Source organism: Pseudochaenichthys georgianus, chromosome 9, assembly GCF_902827115.2.
Source record: "Pseudochaenichthys georgianus chromosome 9, fPseGeo1.2, whole genome shotgun sequence".
Classification (NCBI taxonomy): domain Eukaryota; kingdom Metazoa; phylum Chordata; class Actinopteri; order Perciformes; family Channichthyidae; genus Pseudochaenichthys; species Pseudochaenichthys georgianus.
Window position 1 is genome coordinate 41,123,965 of NC_047511.1, and position 23,088 is coordinate 41,147,052.

General features: G+C 43.5%; 1 protein-coding gene across 1 annotated transcript in view; it reads left to right on the top strand.

The window, feature by feature from the left end:
- skic3 (SKI3 subunit of superkiller complex) overlaps positions 1-23,088 on the top strand; it is a 118,203-nt gene that overhangs the window by 34,322 nt on the left and 60,793 nt on the right. Inside the window, exons 40-42 of the mRNA XM_034091340.2 lie at positions 7,121-7,235; positions 20,558-20,683; positions 21,845-21,970. Coding sequence (XP_033947231.2) covers positions 7,121-7,235; positions 20,558-20,683; positions 21,845-21,970 — 367 coding nt within the window. The remainder of the gene's footprint in view (positions 1-7,120; positions 7,236-20,557; positions 20,684-21,844; positions 21,971-23,088) is intronic.

The following is a 23,088-nucleotide window of genomic DNA, read 5'->3' on the forward strand; positions in this document are numbered from 1 at the left end:
GTGCGTCGGGGAACTCACGCAGCATCAGAAAATAAAACCCTCTCTCTTTTCCTCCGTACCCAAATCTTTTTAAAATGGGTGTACAACGAGCGGATACAGATTTCCATCCGAACTGACGTGTCTATCCGAACTGACGTTGGCGGACCCACAGAAAGTTGCTATCAGAAACAATGCCTGACGTGTTTTGGACGTGTTTGTTTACATTAGCAAGCCTCACTAACACTCAGAGCTAACCTGTACTGGAGAGCACATGTGTTTAAAAAGCAATATATATAATATATTTTTCAAATATAGCATGATAGGTCCACTTTAAATGCTGTAATGATTGGTTTAAAAAACACAATGTTGATCTATGAGGGGAGACATATTTATGTATAAAAGACATGAAAAAGTGGATTTTGTTTAATATGTGACCTTTTAGTGGTCTATCCCAGTGATTCTCAAATGGGGGTACGCGGACCCCTAGGGGTACGTTGGGGTACTGCAGGGGGTACGTGAGGTAAAACAAATTAAAAGGTTAATTAAAAAAATACCATGCATGATTACAAAAATAATCTTAGTACAATAAGTTAACAGAAAACACAATTTTATATAAAATATTCCTAGAAATTGTTATTCTATAAATTGTTATGCTATAATATATATATAATATATAGATGAAGTCAGACGATTGCTAAAAAACATCAGGTAGGATTTTCTGTGAAATGGCAAGATGGGTGGGAAGAGGGGGGGACGGGGTGGCATGGGAAAGGGATTCCCTATATATATATATTTCTTTTTTTCTTTCTTTCTTTCTTCTTTTTGTATTGTCTTCTATATAATTTGTATCTGTATAAATCCCTTTTGTGAGGGCGAAAAAAAAAAAAAACAACAATAAAAAGTTGGTCACAAATTTTTTTTAATATTCCTAGAACCACTAAGGGGGTCCTCATATAAACATGTTACATTTGTGTATTGTATTTATAGTTTTTATTAATATATCATTTTGTTCATTGGTTTTTTAAACATATATTAATATTCAATTGAAAAACTCTTTTTTTTCATGCATAAAGATGAAAATATCCTTAGTTTGTTGTAATTCATGCATTAAGGAGTTAATAAATCAAACACTGTACTCACTATATTGTAATTATTTATATAGGCTTTTTCTGTCAAAAATGTCCGGGGTCGGTCAGGGGGTACTTGGCTGAGAAAATGTTTCAAAGGGGGTACACTACTGAAAAAAGTGAGAGAAGCACTGGTCTATCCATCACTTTTAGCTAACTCTTTCAAGCGCTCATTCATTACTTTTATCTTACTATTATATAGTATTGTGTTATATCGTCTTAAGTTAACTTTTAGCTAACTATTTCAACTGTTTATCCATCCCTTTTATCTAACTACTGTCCACCACTTTTAGTAAAGTTTTAGCTAACTTTTTCAACTGTTCATGAATTACTTTCAGTTACAACAGATTTATACAGTTGACCTTTTCTGTTATTGTCTTCCATACATAGATTTTTGCAAAGTCGAAGCTCCTGTCACTATTTATGTTGAATCCAAACCCTAACCCCAAGTGTCTTATTTTACCCATAATGCATTGCTCGACATCTAAGGTTGGCTTTAAATTAGTCATATCACTCAACGGAGAGCTTTAGCACCAAAGTACAACTTATCGTCTCTACAAAGATGAGTTTATAAATTGATTTAGGTCAAAGACTGTCTATTTGTTTATACAACTAGCCCCAGACCTGAGTAATTTTCCAGTAAACAACACACACTACAACCACAGTCAGATCACATTTAGGTTGGACATGTGACATTTGTTAAAGGTAGGTAGGTAAGAATGGAGAAACCAGCTCGAGTGCGCTAGAATTTGAAAGTACACAACCGAAAAAAATCTGCCCCTTCCTTCAGACTTCCTTACAGAGCCCCTCCTCCAACACACACGGACACCAATGAGGGCACGAGATAAGTTTGTGCACGAGATGGAAGTCTGACAGGCAGGTAGGCCATCCAGTTAAGAGCATTCCATGGAATATAAGAAAAAGTGTTTCTGAAGTGAATGAGCTACATTTAAGAGAAAGCCAAAAACCACTGCAGTATAGATAGAGGATCTGAATGATAGTTAAATAATATTGTTTTTGCTCTATATGGGAATTGGGTTTCTAGAAAAATGTTTTACTTTACCACAACATACAATCTTAAAAAGTATTACACATGTAGTTTTAAAAAGCATGGTTTGAGAAGGCGTACACTTGGAAAGGAAAGCTGAATACATTTGAACAACATTACAGACTGCCAGTAAACTGACACCCAACTGATGAGACAATAAATGTAACACACATCCTCGTACCGCCGCTAATAGAGAAGTTTTAATGTCTGACGGCGTCTGATTGATCGTCTGTCGGGGAAGGTATTCTGTGTCTGAGAGTGATTCCAGGAGACGAGGCCGCGACACGACCATGATGAATCCCACACTCATTTAATTGCTGTTTTACAGTTCAGTGACAGCCATCAGCTAAATAAACTGTCACGACGCTCAATTATTTTAGTGAAGCAATATAACCAGCATTCCTTTTTTACATGCGACAACGTTTTTTGTGATCTTTGCTTGCATTGACAAAAGGGAGTCGTATTGTTTTAAATGGTTGCCGTGCAGAAGCAGTTACAACACTTTTTTTGTGTTTTCAAAAAAGAATGTAAACGTTTTTCAAAAATGTCTGACTTTGACCGTTGATAAAAGTCATATTTAATCTTGTTAGCTTTGAAATGTCCTCATTTAAAAGTTTGAGTTGAAACAGGGTGACGGAGAGGATGGAATGCGGCAAATGGTCCCGGGTGGTGATAAAAGTCGTTTAATTATTACGTCAAAAGATTAGACATAATTATATTAGGTTAGTTGAAATCGAGTATAATTATGTAACATCTGTTGACATGATACATTTAATTAAAGCCAACATTTCAGTTTTTCAATATACAAATCAGCTTTACTTTTACTACGTTAAACTGAAGTACATTGCATCGCCCTGATGTATGAAATGTGCTATTGGCTGCAAATAAAGTTGCCTTGCGATGAGCTAGAGTTAAATAGGTAATAATTCAACCATGTACCTGTTTCCACTTTGAATAATAATCACACGCAAAAAGTACAAGTTGTGTGAATCTAACATCCTACCTCGCTCAGGAAAAGCAGAGCAGGAGGAGGAGGAGGAGGAGGAGTGGAGAAGTGCTGGTTTGTCATAGCAGTCATCAGTAACTGTCACCACTGTGCTGCAGGCTTAATTAACTAGCTTGCTCGTTAGCATTGCTCCCCCCTTCTCCCCCCTCCCTCTGTAGCCGCTCTGAATGGGAACGCCTGATTATTCTGCGCTCCAGTCGCAGCCAATTACAGCCACCAAATGGAACAACATTAATCAAATCTTTAGTATGGTGGCAAACTCAGAGGTATCAGATTGCAGAGGGACGCAAAGCTAATATGTCACTGTCACTGGCGGTTGCGCAGGCATTTAGCAGCTAGCATTAGGGAGACGGGCGAGACGGGCCATCGCCTGGGTGTAATATGGAGCCTGATCTGGAAACCATTAGCATGACATGGCAGCAGAAACGCAGCCTGTCTGCACCCTCCTCAGCAGTCAGACAAGTGAGGAGTAGAGTGGGATAAATTGGGGGAAGGACGGCTGCAAAGTGGATGAATAGAGAAGGAGATGTGAAGGGGTAATGAGAGGGGAACAGTAGGAAATGGAAGAGACAACGAAGGGGAACGCCGAGGGGCTTTTTCACCATCTTTAGACGGGGAGAGGAAGATAAAGAAAGAGAAGAGACATTTTCTGCCAGCGAGGTCTGACTGGACGAGAACACCCAGAACTAAATGCTGCCATTCACACTCCGGCCTCCCAGAGAGTGGCACTGAAACACACACACACACACACACACACACACACACACACACACACACACACACACACACACACACACACACACACACACACACACACACACACACACACACACACACACACACACACACACACACACACACACACACACACACACACACACACACACACACACACACCATGAACCAGCAAACTTGCCACCTCGCCCAGCTTCCCAGGGTTTGGCCCGAACCATCGCGCCACAGTCGGAGCCAGCTAGAGGACACCGCTGCATAATGGCCTCATTAGGACAAATGATTAAAGCCCAGCTGAAATGTGCTAAATGCCTGTGTCACTGAAGTGGCCTTTAAACGGGCATAAATAAACAAGAGTTATGCTGAAGCTTTGGGTGTGCACCCTGGCAGCATAATAAATTACAGGGTAATGATATTAAAAGCACAGAGTCGTTAAGATGCCAAGCGGATATGCCATAAATCCAGGCGCGGGCTCCCACTGGCTGTCCCCACGCCGAGTAATTAAAGCAGATTTATGAGGCGCATTACATCAGTGCTAGATAGTTCATATATCGGCCTCCAATATTGGACAGCCTGACAGGCGCCAAAAAATATTGTTTCGACTTCCCCGGCCCCTCGCAGCCGAGAGGCCTCTCCCCGCTCTCCATCTTTTGTTGTGTCAGTCCCGCGTGGTCGTGATGGATGGGCCGATCTTCTTCACTCCCCTCGCTTGTTCAGCACCCCCTATCCTTCCACAATGGGAGACTTGTGACAGTACCAAATAGCTTTATCTTCACACGGCAGCTCTTTTACACCCTGCCTCCCTTTTTATCCGTCACACTGACACAGGTGTAATGCCAGGGATAGAAGAAGAAGAAGAAGAAGAAGAAGAAGAAGGTCACACATAGTGAAATGTGTGCTCTGCTTTTAGCCCATCCTAGTACCAGGAGCAGTGGTACAGCGCCCAGGGAGCAATGGGAGTGAGATGTCTGGTGTCTTGCTCAAGGGCACCACGGCAGGGCAGGAAGTGAACTGGGACCTCTCCAAGTAGCAGTCCACACTCCATATTTAGGTCTGGTCGGGGACTTGAACCGGCGACCCTACGGCTCCCAGTCCACGCCCCAACTTACTGAGCCACTGCCGGCTGGAGAGCAGGAGAGAGAAAGGGGAGGCAATGAGTTGTATACGTCATTTCCCATATTCTTTAGGCTAAGATTGAACATGTTGAGTTGACTAGACATTACATTGGATGTGTTGGATGTAGTGTTGGATATAGTTAGTAAGTGTTCCCTCTCAATCAAAACAATAACAAAAGACAAAGTTTGGTGGCGTTGTGACGTACAGTAGAGGTGGATCGTTGGAGTTTAAAAGCTGAAATATCCTGTGGTAAAAATGTGGCTTAAACTGGATTAAAAGCCAACATCTTCTGGCAGACATCCTGGACGCTTGCTCAAATATGAAACGACATTATTAAATGAGACACGTGAAACGCGTGTCACCGTTTATTTAAATTACAAATTTCTCCGACATTTTTAAGATAATTTAGGTAAAATTTTGGTAAAATTTAAAATATAAACCACAGGTCTAAATGTTTTTAATGTTGAAATTCTACAAATTATATAATTAAAACTTTAACGCTAACATTAAACCTAACAGTAAAACCTTAAAAACACAAAAAAAACGTTAGGTTTGAGGAATTCGGTAAATCATTTTTGGGTGTGGCCGAAGTCTGGGACTTTTGTTTCATGAGTCAGTAAACTATGGAGGAAATGTGTGTAATATATGACCTTATTAAAACTATATAACGTTCTCAATATTTATGTTCACTCGGAGCTTGTCTCAAGTCTAAAGAAAAAGTATTTTCTTTAGTAAGTACTACAGCATTTCCAATGACCATTACACATACCGTACTTTTGCACTACCTATCCTCATAAAAGTTGCTTATACCTTATAATGAACCCCGACTTATACATTTACATAGTTGTGCAGGCTGTAATGGTTTAGTAGATTATGATCTTTTTGTATATCTCAATAAAACCTCTTTGCTCTTTAACTGCTGATGAACCTTAAATGCCCCCACAGGAAACACACTCCGAGAGCCAGACAACTTAATTGGATTGGCAAGATGTAATTTTAATAGCGCCTGTAATTAGGTTGCTTATTATAAGGGATCTAGTCATAAATCATGTGAAACAGAGTTACATATACATTTCCTGTCATTAAAACATGTTGTTTTAGTTCTGCAGGTGTGCCACAGCAGTCACAAGCAGGTAACCCGAGGAAAGACGGAAAACAGGGAGGTACACAAAGACATCAAGGCGATGATGTTAACGACCTGTGACACTTTGATTATCATTATTAATTAGTGCTTTGAAAGCAACAGATTCAAATCAATATGAAGGCGTGAAACAAATCCCAGCGACCATTCGGATCAATCTGGGGGAGTTTTAAATTTACATTAATGTCAGTAAATTCAACCTCTACCCGGAGAGGTGGTGTGGTTTCTAATTACGAGGACATAAACTGACTAACCATTACTCTTCTCTTATCTGCAGTCAGAGATTCCCATTAATGTTTCCCCCTTCGGTTTTACTTCTGAAACACATATTAGACATGCATACAAAAATAACCATACAAGACCCCGAAACAGGCTAAACACATCACACTTGGAAACACTTAAATGCGCCCATACTATACACACACATGTAGATAAATACACTATAAAGTATGTGCCCTTTTCTCCACAGGTGACCTCCCCCCTGGTGCAGCATCCCTATCGCCGCACAAGCACCATAACCAGTTTGTAACCCTCATATCTGTCCCTCTAAATGAACTGCTGTGACAACGGTTCCATCTTTTAAAGAGGCCCTATGTTGCTTGTTGGGGTTTTCCCTTTCCTGTAGTGTGTTATATAGGTTTTATTTGTATATGTAAATGGCTGCAATCACAACACAGCCATCCAGCTGACCAATCAGAGCAGACTGGGGCTCTGGTTTCAGACAGAGGGTGAAAAGAGGTGCTGCAGCACAGGCAGCATGAGAAAAATAAAGACTTTTTTGAAAAAAATTAAAGCATGGAGACATGTCACAGTAGAGACACTAAATACTGATATGAACCTAGAAACCTTACTTGTCTGCTTTATTTTGCGGTGTAACGGTGTAATTTTCTTTATGTTGTCTGAGGGATCCGGTGTAATTTTATGTGAGTGAGGTACACAGCAGACGTATCTCTGTCTGTGTCTCCGAGCAGGCGGAGAATAAGAGCAGTGGTGCTCAGCCAGGAGCAGCACAGCCACACCATCACTGTGATAGACCTCGTCATTTCTCTCCCCCACTCCCCGTCTCCCTCCCTTCCACTCCCAGTGGTAAGGGTGGGGTGTAAAGTTCACTCCTGCCTAATTTATCAACCCGCTCCGCCCCCGCCCCCTCCCTCCGTCCGCAGCACTTTACAGTCATTAGATACACACACTGACACAGCACACACTACCCCCATTTATTGTCTTTTTCCAGCAAGGCAGCAGCACCAATTAATTAAAGGGATAAATTGCCCCGTGTCCTCAGGATATGCAGGGGTGCAAGAGGGATTTAGGTGGGGTTGGGTATATTTGGGAGGGGTTGGCAGATTGGGTGTTCGTGTGCTGGGAATATTTGCATAACTTTGTTGTCTGCAGGTCTACAGTTGGAAACCCTTTCACTTTTACTAATTTTCACCACCGTTTGGTTTTTACAGTCATGTGAAAAAAATACTGCTTCTTGGACGAGATTGCTCCACATGGCATAGCCACTGTACTAGGAGCAGTGCAGCTATTGAACAGCACCTGGGGAGAGATTGGGAGTGTGTGTGGGGGGGGGGCATCCAGTGCTTTGCTCAAGGGCCCCGCGGCAGGGCCCAGTAGGTGAACTGGGACCTCTGCAAGTACCAGTCCGTACTCCATATTACGGCTCCCAGTCCAAGCCCCTACTGACTGAGCCACTGCATAATACACTGTTGGTAAATTACTATTGTTATACAAGTACGTTGAGTGGTTGTAAGACTAGAAATGTGCTAAATAAATTAATATATAGTTTACTATATTCCTACAACTATAATAATGAACCAAAATACAGTTTTTAATGAATTCAAATGAAAGTAAAACAAATTACGACCAACCTTGTTCTCCCCTAATGAAATAATGCAGAACAGATGACAGCATGTTATTTTAAACGAGACAGATTGTTTGACCTAACTATTATCTAAGTAGATTATCTTGGTGTATTTGTTGTGATAGCATTGCGGGCCAGGTGACCAGTGTGTGCTAACAGGTGTTTCAGGCTCAGTCCTTGTAAGGGCACGCACTGCTCGGCTGTTTACTCTCTCCCTCAACCAGCTGCACGGCACGTTTATAATACTCTCATAAGTATGCTACAGATGGATATGGGTCCCCTCGCTGCTGCTCCCTGCCTTATGATTAACGAGCAGCACTTGGAGCCGCATGTGTTGCCGCCTCGCAGCCCCGACATGTCTTTCCGGACCCGACATTTTGTATCCTCTGTGAAAAATGAGCTCCTTGGTGTCGTTCATTACCCAATTCCCACTGCCAGATCTCTCCCATGCATATTCCTGCACGCTAAGCCTTGTGCCATGCTTGTACCGCGTGTGGGTGTCCATGTCACTTTGCATCTAACTCACTTATCCAGACAGCCCTCCAGTAAAATGCACACCGCAGGACTGACTGTAATTTGGGACCGTTACAAAGGCAGACAAGTCAATAGAGGAAGACCTGACAGCCGAAGAGGGAAGGATTTCGGCGCTCCCGTAGAGGACACGCTGTTAAAGAAGCCCTGGCACAGCAGGAAAGTAGCCACTTTTCTGCTGTGCAGGCACACTGATATGACAATGGCCTCGTAATCATTGTGCCCCTTCTGAAGTTATAGCTGTAATTTGGTCTGCCGGAGAAGGGAATCCATTTGTCTGACAATGCTAGCCAAAGCCAGTGGACTGTATCCACACACAAGGAGTACCACAATCCATACACACACACGACCAACTCTCATAGTCGCACACAGAGTACACACTACTCGCTACTCAGCGCTCTCTCAAGGGCACGCTCCAATAAAGCGGCATTGGAAAACAGCCATCTGATGGATTGGACCTGAAGACGGCGGCACACAAATCCCCTAATGTGGCATAAATAAGGCCGCGGTGCGCCGAACGCTCTCTGGCGACAATGTAAATTATATTGTCAGGCGCAGTCACTTCCCGCTCGCTGGGCTGCTAACAAGAGTCACCTGCCAGCGCTCGACAAGGAGAGGAGGAGCCACTGCTGGTAAGGGATAGGGAAATTAATTAAAGTGTCACAGCACACACAGACACACACACAAACAGATGCATGAATGCACACACTGAAACAGATGCAGAGCCACACAAGCAGGAAGTGTACATTGCTTTTGATTTATTTCCCCTGCTCCTGTGCGGCCCACCCCCCTCCCTCTCCTGTGGCTCCCAGTAAAGGTTGATGCTGAGGAACGGAGGTGATGCTGCACCGCCATTTTGGAGCTTAGCTGAGGCCTGTAGTTTCTCAGGGTGCTGGCATACTCAACACTGTGAATACTGTCAAGTGTGATACATTGACCTCCATCACTTCAGAAACTTCCCACAGCTGCTTAGGAATCACTCAAAGCCAAGCCAAGGGCGAGCGAGTTAGTGTTAGTGTAACCCTTCATGGGCTGCTCTGTGTCTTCCTCTTCTCTTCACACTGACTTTTACCAAAATTGTCCTTCCTGTCTCTCGCTCCACATGCAGCTGTTCGTTGTCAGGCCACAGCTGTCTTATCCCTGCCAAGCTTGTGTCCTCACAACAAGGCTTAGTTGCCATGGGAAAAAATCAATAAGACCTGTCAAATAATACTACTTGGGTATTCCTCTACTGCTTGTAAAATCTTGTGACTCCTTGTAAAATGAGTGAAGATGAAGTGATATGCTGATGACGCGCCGTGATAGTTTCCTAGAAATTGCATGTTCTCGATGACAGAGCACACTTTACAGGCTTCATTAAAACAGGGTTGCCAACTTTGGGTACCTGGCTGGAGTGAGATTTTGATATCATGGGTTTGATTACACATATGAGCACTAAATGACTGCTATTGTGTCAGTTGCGGGACCTTACACAATATTGGACACAGACTATAAAGGGCACACAGTTTCATTCACGAAAGTCAAACACATGTTTGTTTCCACTGTTTTATTGTGTGCCTGTCGCGATAAGCAATTAATTGACTTATCGTACGATAAATAAAAATGAACTCGATACATTTCCATTTACATGAGGATGTGACTAGCAGTTTGAAAGGACTTGAATTATTATTATATATTATCATTATGTCAGTGGTCTAAAATGGTCATACAACGATGCCGACAATATTATCGTTTATCGCAATAATTTCCGGGAAAATGTATCCAACAAAATTAATTATCGCGAGAGGCCCAGAGATGGGGTCGTTACTAAAAAAATATATTACATATTACTTTTAAAAAAAAAAAGTAATATATTACACTACTTCGTTACTCTAGTCTACATAAAGTAACTCGTTACTTTACTCGTTACTTTACTCGTTACTTTACTCGCAGGGCCGGCCCGCCCCTCCCTTCAGGCCGATCACGCAGACTGCTAAAGTTTCAAATGTTCTCTTTAGTTCTAGACTGATCCAGATCCTGAATGTTTTCCTATCTGACCATGGCTGTCCTCTGTCTCCTGCTATCTGTATATTTGCGCAGTCTATCTCTGCTCACGCTGTTGCGTCGGCGTGTTCTCCTGCGTGTTGGCCATGTGTTGCACTGGAACACACCACCAAGAAGACTTCAGCCGAGCACGTACGAACTGCGCATGCGTGAGTGGCAATAACTCTCCTTACCAGCAGGCGGCAGTAGTGTGTATTCGTCATTCAAAACAGGCAACAACCGGAAAACAGAGAAGAAGAACAGACTACGTGATGTAAACAAAAAACAAATAGCTGTGCGTTAGCTTCACCTTAGCATGTGTTCTTTGCAGGTGTTTGTTGAGGTTTGATTATGACTGATTTTAGAAAGTAACGAAGTAACGCGCGTCGGGGCAATGTTAGTAACTGTAGTGTGATTACTGAATTATAAGAGTAGCGCGTTACACTACTCCGTTACCGACAAAAGTAATATTATTACAGTAACGTTACACCCAACTCTGGAGAGGCCTATACATGAAACACACGCACGCACGCACGCACGCACGCACGCACGCACGCACACACACACACACACACACACACACACACACACACACACACACACACACACACACACACACACACACACACACACACACACACACACACACACACACACACACACACACACACACACACACACAAATCTACAGACTTACTCCAAACTGCCAAATATATTAATTAACGCACTCTCACTCTCATATACTCTTTGACTCTATTTTGGCCTAGTAGAACAATAAGCAGCAGAATTTTACTTGTTATCATTTCTACTGGATCTTAGATCTGCGCATGTGCAATACGGGTCGGGGATTGACCAACCGGCTCCCACTGCTCTGCTGTCTGTTAACGTTGTTAAGAGTGGTGGGGGCGGATCGACAGCTTGAGCAGCTGTCAACTCAACATTGTAAATAACCAACTCAAAAACGATCGCCGGTTCATCTTGTTTTTGGCGTGAGAATAGTTTGGGCAGCGTGAGAGTATGGGCTCAGAACAGTCTCATAATACACACATGCACACAGCAGGATTCAAACTTGTATTTCCGGATCCATACTTGTGTTTTTCAATGCACACACAAATGTATTCCGTTTCATATACATGTAAATAAAATCCAAATACAGAAAAAAGTTTTACATACGTATTTTTGATCCTCACTTATTAGTTTCCCGTTTAAATCCCCTGAACCTGCAAACACAAACCGCTTCCTGTGCACGGATCGCTTTGCATTCGTGTGTGGGTTTTTTGAGACTCCCCTGACGGTCAGCCGATTCGTACTTGTAATTTTTTCTATCTATAGCCAATCAGATGTCTCCTTCATTCTAAACCAATCACACGAGCGCGCCCCCACGAGGGTAAGATTACTTCATACGCATTTTGCGCAGTCCGGTCAGCTCGCTAAACAGAGGGAGAAGCTTCAGGTGATCATGCAGAGCAGCGTGTCTCCATCAGACTCAGCAGCTGATCTGATCTCTCTCTCGCGTCCGGTTATACTTCACTCGCGTTTATATCCATATCGATCAGATCCAGCTCTCCTGATCGGCCTTTATAGAGAGCACCGATCAAACTATTAAGAGTGAATATCGGCCGATAATGACCGGCGGGGCTCCCCCCGTTAACAGGTCTAGCACTGGCTTCGTAGTGCACTGATTGATTAGGCTAAGCTAACCTGTAGCTGCTCCCTCCACACTCACAACAACTTCATACAGACATAAATAAAGCAGCTGTATTCGCCATACAGGAAACACACATTTAAAACGGTTTTGCCTGCCGTCTTTGTTTACACAAGCATTCATCAATGGTTTGGAAAGTGGCGCTGTACCTTAATAATATAAAGGCTTGTATTTGCGTGCATTTCCTGTTCGGAAAGTGGCGCTGTACTGAGAGTGGAGGGTGTCCTCCTGACATTAGCGCCTGCAGGCAGGCTCCATGGAGCTGTCAGCTCCGGACTGCGCAAAATGCGTACATGAAGCGCTACGTCATGAACGCAAGAAATCTACCCTCGTGGGGGCGCGCTCATGTGATTGGCTTAGAATTGAGGAGACATCTGATTGGCTATAGATAGAAATAATTACAAGTACGAATCGGCTGACCGTCAGGGGAGTCTCAAAAAACCCACACACGAATGCACAGCGATCCGTGCACAGAAAGCTGTTTGTGTTTGCAGGTTCAGGGGATTCAAACGGGAAACAAATATGTGAGCATCAAAAATACACATCTAAAACTTTTTTCTGTATTTGGATTTTATTTACATGTATATGAAACGGAATACATTTGTGTGTGCATTGAAAAACACAAGTGTGGATCCGGAAATACAAGTTTGAATCCTTTTGCGGATCATGAAATACAAGTGAGAATCCTTCTGTGCGCATGTGTGTATTATGAGACTGTTCTGAGCCCATATGAGAGCGTGAGATTGAGAGTGAAAGCGTGTGTCACACGCCAGATGTGTGAGAGTTGGCAACCCTGCATTAAAAGACAGTTAATCACAGCATGAAGCACATTTGATGGTGTCGCAACAGAGTGCTGCAGGGATGACATGTATCTGCTGGCCGACCCTGAAGTGTGCATCGATATGGTTCCCTTGACAAAAATACAGTAAGAATTGTTCATTGGATTTTGGATTGTCCAGAAAAATAATCTCTGTGGCAAAACAAACTTTTAAGCAGGATAATCCTAACATATTAACATTTCTTTTTTCATTTGGAAGCTAACATTAGGCTTTAAAGGACACACAGCACAGTCACATGACTTCACGTCACCACTCATTCTCGGACTCATTTCTGGACAACTCTAAAACTGAGAGACTACCTTGTAATTAAGGCGTTATAAGTGGACACAGTCATAAGATGCGAGGGTTGGACAAAGTAGAAAAAGTAGAAAAGTATGAGTATCAAAATATACTTAAGTACCCAGAGTAACATCCTTAATAATTGATGCATTAACCTTTTAACTGCCAGCACCACCATTTGGTAGAGCACATTTTGCGTCTTGATATCTTGTTGAAAAAAATAAATAAAAGTGTAACTCCATCTGATTCAGCCAGCTCTACCCTTTGGTTGACATGTTATGCACAAAACAACCTCTAGATGTCACTGTGGTTCGAACAGAAAGCCCTTCAGCTAGCTTCCACTGAGGAAGTTGGCAATGCTAAAAATCACTGCTGAAGAAATCACTCTTTTTAGTCAACTTTTGTAAGGTAACCATATCCTTTTTGACATATCTTAGTGGCAGGGCACTGACTGAACATAATTAGATAACTTGATGCACAAACAAGTTTTAACAAGGGTGTAATTATATTTTTGAAAATATGCTCAACCAATCGGTCGAATTGGCCTTTTATGGTAAGCTAGCAATATGACTTTTTCAGAGTTTCAGAGATGTTTTCCAATAAAATATGGTAAATAAATGGCTGGATTCATGGTAATATTACTACATCTATTACTGCCTTATGAGTCTCAGAGTGAAAGAGTGATAATAATTTATATAGCACCGTTCATGCATGGCATTCAGCCCAAAGTTGCACACAGATGAGCAAGTTAGGCCAACACAGGATATAGACATTTGCTGTTAGGCCAGTGGTTTCCTGTTAGGCCAATTCAGCATCTACAGTAAGATGAGCAAGTCTTTTTTTTAAAAATAAAAATAATTTTTCCATAGCTTTTTTCTTGGTCCGGCAGTTAAAGGGTTAAAGTGTTCATCATTCATGGTAATGCAGCTTATTTCATTTAAAGGTCACCTATCATGCTATTTTTAGGCAATAGCATAGGTCTCGGATATATAAAACAATATAAAGAACATGTCTATAAAGTGTTTTGGTTAAACAGATCACCCATTCTAGCCATGCCTCATATCCCCCAATTTCTCTTCCTGTTCCAAAAGTGTTGATTCTGGATATAAACAGGTCTCTCTTGAGAATGAGACCCTGTGTCTCAATGAGATACCTGTATAAATAAAGGCTACATTTTTTTTTAAATAAAGCTTCTTTTTTTAAAAAACTGAAAATAAAATAAAATAAGAGGGGGCGGAGCTTATGCCGGCTCATGCGGAACCCGGCAGATGTCTAAAAGGCTGCGGTGATGAAACACAAGGATTATTAGATCAAGGATTCTCTCTGAAACAGTATGGAGCTCAAAGGCTTTCTCTCTTTCCAGTTATACCACAAAGTGAGTTCCTTTTTACTTCCTGCTTCTTCACACACATGCTCTCTCCAGTACAGGTTAGCTCTGAGTGTTAGCGATGCTAATGTAAACACCGACCATATTACGTCCAAAACAGTCGGGCATTGTTTCTGATAGCAACGTTTCTGATAGTGCCGTGGGTCCGCCGCCGATTTGACGTAATATCGGGGACACATATTTATGTATAAAAGATATCAAAAAGTGCATTTTGCATGATAGGTCCCCTTTAATATGTATGGTGGGTAGCTTGACATTTCCCTAAGGAATAAATACATACATATATAAAAGTAAATCAAGTATTTGTCTCTGTGAATTGTAGTTCAGTAGAAATATAAAGAGGTTAGCATGGAGCCGCCCGAAGATCTTGTGGCCCATATGGAATGAACGCTGCCTAGTTATCTGGTTCGAATCCTGAGCCACCAAAATATTAATACACCAAAATGTCCTCGCCTCTATAAACTATATCTCAAATAAAGGCACTCTCTGGCCCAATAAATACCTAAAAACAATAAGAAAACGAGCAGAAAGTAGAATAAATAAAAGATAAAAATATCTCCAAGTACTTGAGTAAATCTACTTCGTTACTGTCCACCACTGCACACTCTGAAGCCCACAAGTGCTCCTTCCTTGCATAGAAACAGCTTTGCCCTCTCTCTGTCAAACATTTCCTCCCATAGCCGGCTGAAAAAGTGTTTCCCAACGCTGACAGGGAGAATGGATGGCCTCCATTACGCCGGGCTACAAACACATTCCGCCAGGATGAAGGGGCCGTAAATTATCCTGCGAGCGAGCAGCCACAGCCACAAGCGAGCCAACAACCAACCCCCACCCCCTCACTTCTAATGGGGTCGGCCCATCCACCGGCTGCACCGCACTGAATCACACCAAACATACACTGTCACCTGTGTGTATACAGTGGGGGAATGTAACCCAGTAAAACTACTCAAGTATTGCACGTAAGTATCATTTTAAAGGCACTTTACTTGAGTATTGGCATTTTCTGCCACTAGATCTCATAGGGAAATACACTTTATTTATTTGAAGCTTGTATACTTGTTTTACAGCTCTTCACATAAATAACATTACGTGTTTGTATCACACCAAACATACACTGTCACCTGTGTGTATACAGTGGGGGAATGTAGCCCAGTAAAACTACTCAAGTACTGCACCTAAGTATCATTTCAAAGGTTCTTTACTTGGCATTTTCTGCCACTAGATCTCATAGGGAAATACACTTGATTTATTTTAAGCTTGTATACTTGTTTTACAGCTTGTTACATAAATAACATTATGTGTTTATATCAAACCAAACATACACTGTCACCTGTGTGTATACAGTGGGGGAATGTAAGTATAACTACTCAAGTACTGCACGTAAGTATAATTTTAAAGGTACTTTATTTGAGTATTGGCATTTTCTGCCATCCAATCACACCAAACACACACTGTCACCTGTGTGTATACAGTGGGGGAATGTAACCCAGTAAACTACTCAAGTACTGCACCTAAGTATAATTTAAAAAGGTACTTCACTTCTGGTGGCATTTTCTGCCACTAGATCTCATAGGGAAATACACTTTATTTATTTGAAGCTTATATACTTGTTTTACAGCTTTTTACATAAATAACATTATGTGTTTATATGTTACATATCCAACCTGTGTATTCAGTAGTAAACAAAGTATCCACCTGAAAATGTACAACATAAAAAACTCTAATATGTATTAGTTAGTAAAAGAAAAAACCTAATATTATAACATTAACAACACTTACTTAAAAGCTATTCTTCAATATAAGCACATTGATTTTAGATATATTAAGTACATTTTCTAATAATATTTCTGTACTTTTATAAAGTCACATTTAAACTCAGGACATTTACTTGAAATTGTTTACACTTAAATAGGGTACTCGAGAGTGTAATAGAGTACTTCTTCCTCGAATGGTGAATCAAACACCTGTAAAGAAGTCCTTGAACACATCATCTTAATAAGAGAGATTTAGCAGCACTGTAATAAAACCCAGCTCTTGGGATTTCTCGTGACTGGGCACAACAGACTTATGTTACATTACAACACAATAACTGACAGGTCCAGTGCTGCGGGCTGGAGGCTGTAACTGTAGAAACATCAGCATTATGTCGGGTCAAATTCAGTTCACATGACACAAGTGTTGTCGGCAGCTGGAGAGCCATCAAACAGGCCGAGACATTGCCCCATGGCGCGGTTAAATGCTTAGCGTGTGAGCGTAAATCATCACATGCAAACATTAAAATGTCAGGCGACATTGTGTTCCCACTAAGTAAAGCTTGTTCTTCTTGTGTGACAGTACCCTCCCCTGCAGCTCTGAGAGGAATCTAGGTCCTCCTTGTTGCCGGTTAGACAACAAAAAACCCCTTTGGGGGAACTTTACACTGTAACTAACTCTCTGTCTCTTCTCGTGACATTTCATCCTCATGTTTGTCTCTGCTTTTCTTTTCACACTGCTGGGAAATTCCTGAGAAGGACAAGCTGTTAAGGTTTCAGTGGAAGCTCTTGTTCTCAGAAATAGTTCAAAGGACAACTGTGGACAGTGTGGATAATTCAGGGACTTTATTATATCGTTAGCATCGGTATTCTTATCCTCAAATAATTAAGACTTTCAATCGGCACAGTTAGCTCCTAAATATAATAATAATAATAACTTGAATTTATATAGCGCCTTTCATAACCTCAAGGTCGCCTACACTCTTACATTCAGAGAGAAACCAACAGAAACGTTTTTAGGCCACACATATTTAGGTGAATATGTTTATGTCCAAATGAGTCAGAAATATGTTTTTTCCCTAAGGATACGATTCAATAATACTTTATTGTCTGGTGAAGCCTGAAATGTATCATCACAGCAGCTCCATTTGCAACATCAAACCACGACAAATATTAAGACATGATACTTGGAACTTTTAACATAACACTGCAATCAATATAAAAACTACTTGTTCAAGAACCTCTAACATACATTTGACCTCTATTTGATTCTAGGATTGACTGTTGCAGGAAGGAGTGCTTCAGTCTAACTTTATGAAATCGTTGGACCCTGTGCCTCTGATTTGATGGGAACAATTCATATTCACTGTTCAGAACATGGTGGGGTCAGAGACCGTGTTGTTGGCCTCACTATAAATCAAGTATCTATCAAAACTGCAGCCCCTTGCACCCTCACCTGAATCACATAACTGGACAGATTGACCCCCATCCGCTCCTCCCTGCTCGGGCTCTCCCCACGGGCAGAGTTGGCAAAAGTACACACATCCTTTACTCAAGTAGAAGTACAGATACTCGTAAAAATACTCTGGTAAAAGAAGAAGTATGCTAAACGTCTTTACTCAAGTAAGGCAAGGCAAGGCAAGTTTATTTATATAGCACTTTTCAACGCAAGGCAATTCAAAGTGCTTTACAAAAAATGAAAGACATTAAGCATTAAAAAAGAAAAGCTAATAAATTAAAAGAAAAAGTACATGGATAAAAGTTACAGTGCAGTTTAAAATATGAATAGTTCAATTAAAAGCAGCGACAAAAAGAAAAGTCTTCAGCTTGGATTTAAAAGTAGTAAGAGTCAGACCTGCAAGTAAAAGTAAAGAGGGCTTTGAAGTGTACTTAAGTAAAAAGTACCCATAACTAGCAGCTGTTTTAAAGAGTACCTGACCTCCCTTTATATTAATAGAACAATAATGTCATTGTTAGCTAATGAATGTTTCCATGCTGAACAACGGCAACATGACAACGTTTCCATTGGTCCCTCTTCTTTAGAGAAGACCAGGAAGTGATGGATACACGGATCGTGTTCCAATCAATAGGCACGCAATGACTCTAAAGAATAATGATCACGCACCAAACACACATTCAGACTAAAGGAACCAGCTGTTTGGAAATGTAAGAAGTAAAAGTAAAAAGTCAGCAAAATAAGTCGTGGAGTACTGATACCAGAAAGATATAAGAGCAGTAACAAATGTGTACTCCACTACTTCCCACCTCTCCCCACGGGGCAGCCATCTGCAGGACCCCGCCTGAGGAAGGGTGGGTGACAGGTCACATTATACCTGGGTGCTGACGGGGGGGAAAGGGTCAGCCATGCTGTCAGGGCCGAGTGGGAGCAGAGGAGGTGACAGCAGTGGGAGGAAGAGGAGGAGGAGGAGGAGGAATGGAGCTCCTTTCATCGAGGTCTCTCCTGAGTGACAGGCTGCCCAGCTGTGTCGCTGCATACCAGCAGAGAGAGGGACCACAGGAATGCGATGGAGGGGAGACCCACCCATGATGTATATTGCACCTCCTTGTTAAACTGTCATGAAAGGTCTTTCACAGAGAATATAAATGACCCTTTAATAAAACATTTCGGATACAGCCTTTTTCTACCCATTCCAACTTAATAGTTATTTAGGTAAGCTTATAAAATATACTGAATGTAAGTTACGGAAAAGCTAAAGTTATGTCGTATTTTCCTTGCCTAAATTGGGCTAAGTTCAGTGCTTAAAATCAACAGTTGGTGTAAACTGTATATTTGGCAAATTAACTGATACAAATGTTCCTTTTAATAGTAAAAAGGTAGCTTTGAGCATAAACCCTCTGATTAATTTCAATCCCACAAGTGCTGTGCATCAGTACATGAAAATGACTATACGAAGCAATCCTTAATATTCAGCAAATAATTCATGGAAAAAATGCTTAAAGAGTTAATGTCATGACACTTGAGGAAGTTTGAAAGGCAGTTCAAACTCTGGGTAATCTTCTTCACCACATGCACGTACAGGGTTATTAAAGCAGGAAGCATATCGAGGGAGAGTTCCTGTCTCTCAAGGCTTTGAAGAGTCAGAAGCAGGAAACTGTGATTGATCACTACCATCAATACTTGGAGCATCGTGCTTCTGGTGGTCATCCTTACATCCGTTTCCTATTGGACCGTCGGGAAAACCTTGAGTCTTAATGTTCGGGAACAGGCTCAGGTCAACCGGGCCATTTGTCTCAGGTCACATGAAGCCCAAATACAGATAGGCCTTTTGTTTGTGACGATGGGATGACTTATTGTGTCACAATGCACATGTTATGTCACGTTTGTAGTTTTGTCTGTGTTGGTGTTTTTCTTGTCTTTGGGTTTCCTGTCTTATTGTGTTAAGTGTTCACCCCCGTTTCCTGCCTGTCTGCTTTCTGTCTGTTTCCCTCCCTGATTACCCGATTGTGTTCACCTGTTGTCCTTGTGTTTCTCCTCCCCTGCCCGGCTGTTTCTCGTTGTCATGATTACCCCTTCTTGTATTTAGTCTTGTCTCTGTCTGTGTTCAGTGTTGGGTCATTGTTTGTTGGTGACGGAGTTCACCGGAGAGTGTTCTGTTCTGCATTTATCTGTATCCTTGAAATAAAGGGTTTCTCAAAGGTTATCTGCATTTGGGTCCTGCTTCCTTCACTCATCCGTGACAGAATGACCCAACCTGAAATGGACCCAGCAGATGACCCTTTTGAGGTGGAGCTGCAACAGTTTTCTTTCCCTTTGGAATGTTGCCACAATTGGTGGAAGGAAGCGTCCAGTGTTCGGCTGAAGGAGGCCGCCCTGGTAGAGGCGCACCGGTTGGCGATGGAGAAGCCCGACTTGGTGGAATTCTTACCTGACTGGATGTTGGACTTCCTCTGGAGGTGTGAGTTCCAGCCTGCTGACTACAGACGTCTCGGAGTGTTCCGTCTGGAGTCAACCTCTGCTTCTTCCCCAGTTCCTGCTCCTATTCATGAGTCTTATGCTGGAACTCGTCAGGCTTATGGAGGCCCACGGAGCATTCAGGCGGCTGCTAAGAGGAGTCGTCGCAAGACCAGACAGGGAGCCCGGGCCCCAGCAGCCATGGTCCCAGTACAGGCGCCAGCAGCCATGGTTCCAGCCTCAGTACGGGCCCCAGCAGCCATGGTTCCAGTCCCAGTACGGGCCCCAGCAGCCATGGTCCCAGTCCCAGTACGGGCCTCAGCAGCCATGGTTCCAGTCCCAGTACGGGCCCCAGCAGCCATGGTCCCGGTCCCAGTACGGGCCTCAGCAGCCATGGTTCCAGTCCCAGTACGGGCCCCAGCAGCCATGGTCCCAGTCCCAGTACGGGCCCCAGCAGCCATGGTTCCAGTCCCAGTACGGGCCCCAGCAGCCATGGTTCCAGTCCCAGTACGGGCTCCAGCAGCCATGGTTCCAGTCCCGGTCCCGGCAGCCATGGTTCCTGCCCCAGTGCAGGCTCCCGCAGCCATGTTTCCGGCTCCGAGGCCGGCCCCAGCGGCTATGGTCCCGGCTCCGGGAGCGCCCTATACGGCCGTGTTTCTGGCGTCGAAGCTGGAGCTTATAGACAGGATTCTGGCTTCAACAGCCATGATTCTGGCTTCAATTCCGGTCCCTGCAGCCATGGTTTCAGCCCCAGTTCTGGCCCCAGCAGCCATGGTTCCGACCCCAGCTGCCTTGGTTCCAGACCCAGAGCTGGTCCCAGCTGCCACAGTCCCATCTCGGGTTGTCCTTGTTGTCCTTGTGTTTCTCCTCCCCTGCCCGGCTGTTTCTCGTTGTCATGATTACCCCTTCTTGTATTTAGTCTTGTCTCTGTCTGTGTTCAGTGTTGGGTCATTGTTTGTTGGTGACGGAGTTCACCGGAGAGTGTTCTGTTCTGCATTTATCTGTATCCTTGAAATAAAGGGTTTCTCAAAGGTTATCTGCATTTGGGTCCTGCTTCCTTCACTCATCCGTGACAGAATGACCCAACCTGAAATGGACCCAGCAGATGACCCTTTTGAGGTGGAGCTGCAACAGTTTTCTTTCCCTTTGGAATGTTGCCACAATTGGTGGAAGGAAGCGTCCAGTGTTCGGCTGAAGGAGGCCGCCCTGGTAGAGGCGCACCGGTTGGCGATGGAGAAGCCCGACTTGGTGGAATTCTTACCTGACTGGATGTTGGACTTCCTCTGGAGGTGTGAGTTCCAGCCTGCTGACTACAGACGTCTCGGAGTGTTCCGTCTGGAGTCAACCTCTGCTTCTTCCCCAGTTCCTGCTCCTATTCATGAGTCTTATGCTGGAACTCGTCAGGCTTATGGAGGCCCACGGAGCATTCAGGCGGCTGCTAAGAGGAGTCGTCGCAAGACCAGACAGGGAGCCCGGGCCCCAGCAGCCATGGTCCCAGTACAGGCGCCAGCAGCCATGGTTCCAGCCTCAGTACGGGCCCCAGCAGCCATGGTTCCAGTCCCAGTACGGGCCCCTGCAGCCATGGTTCCAGTCCCAGTACGGGCCCCAGCAGCCATGGTCCCAGTCCCAGTACGGGCCCCAGCAGCCATGGTTCCAGTCCCAGTACGGGCCCCAGCAGCCATGGTTCCAGTCCCAGTACGGGCCCCAGCAGCCATGGTTCCAGTCCCAGTACGGGCTCCAGCAGCCATGGTTCCAGTCCCGGTCCCGGTCCCGGCAGCCATGGTTCCTGCCCCAGTGCAGGCTCCCGCAGCCATGTTTCCGGCTCCGAGGCCGGCCCCAGCGGCTATGGTCCCGGCTCCGGGAGCGCCCTATACGGCCGTGTTTCTGGCGTCGAAGCTGGAGCTTATAGACAGGATTCTGGCTTCAACAGCCATGATTCTGGCTTCAATTCCGGTCCCTGCAGCCATGGTTTCAGCCCCAGTTCTGGCCCCAGCAGCCATGGTTCCGACCCCAGCTGCCTTGGTTCCAGACCCAGAGCTGGTCCCAGCTGCCACAGTCCCATCTCGGGTTGTCCTTGTTGTCCTTGTGTTTCTCCTCCCCTGCCCGGCTGTTTCTCGTTGTCATGATTACCCCTTCTTGTATTTAGTCTTGTCTCTGTCTGTGTTCAGTGTTGGGTCATTGTTTGTTGGTGACGGAGTTCACCGGAGAGTGTTCTGTTCTGCATTTATCTGTATCCTTGAAATAAAGGGTTTCTCAAAGGTTATCTGCATTTGGGTCTTGCTTCCTTCACTCATCCGTGACATATTGTAAGGTCGTAGATTAAAAGACCCTCAAACCAAACAGACTTGTTACACAAGAAATGTACAAAGAACAACATTTAAGTAAGGCAAACAAATCTTTCTCTGTTTCCAGAATAAAGTGTATACATAAATGAAGCCAATGTTTCTAACCTATGCCTGACCTCACACCCCAGGCACTACAGACCATTTTACTGCTTGCAAACAATGATGACTTACATAAGTATGCACATGCCGTTTTGCAACTGATGTAAGGCGAATTGACTCTGGTGGTGACCGACTTCAATACATAGCTAAATACGAAAATAGCTAGATTGATGGATAGATAGATTTGCTTTATTGACCCCAAAT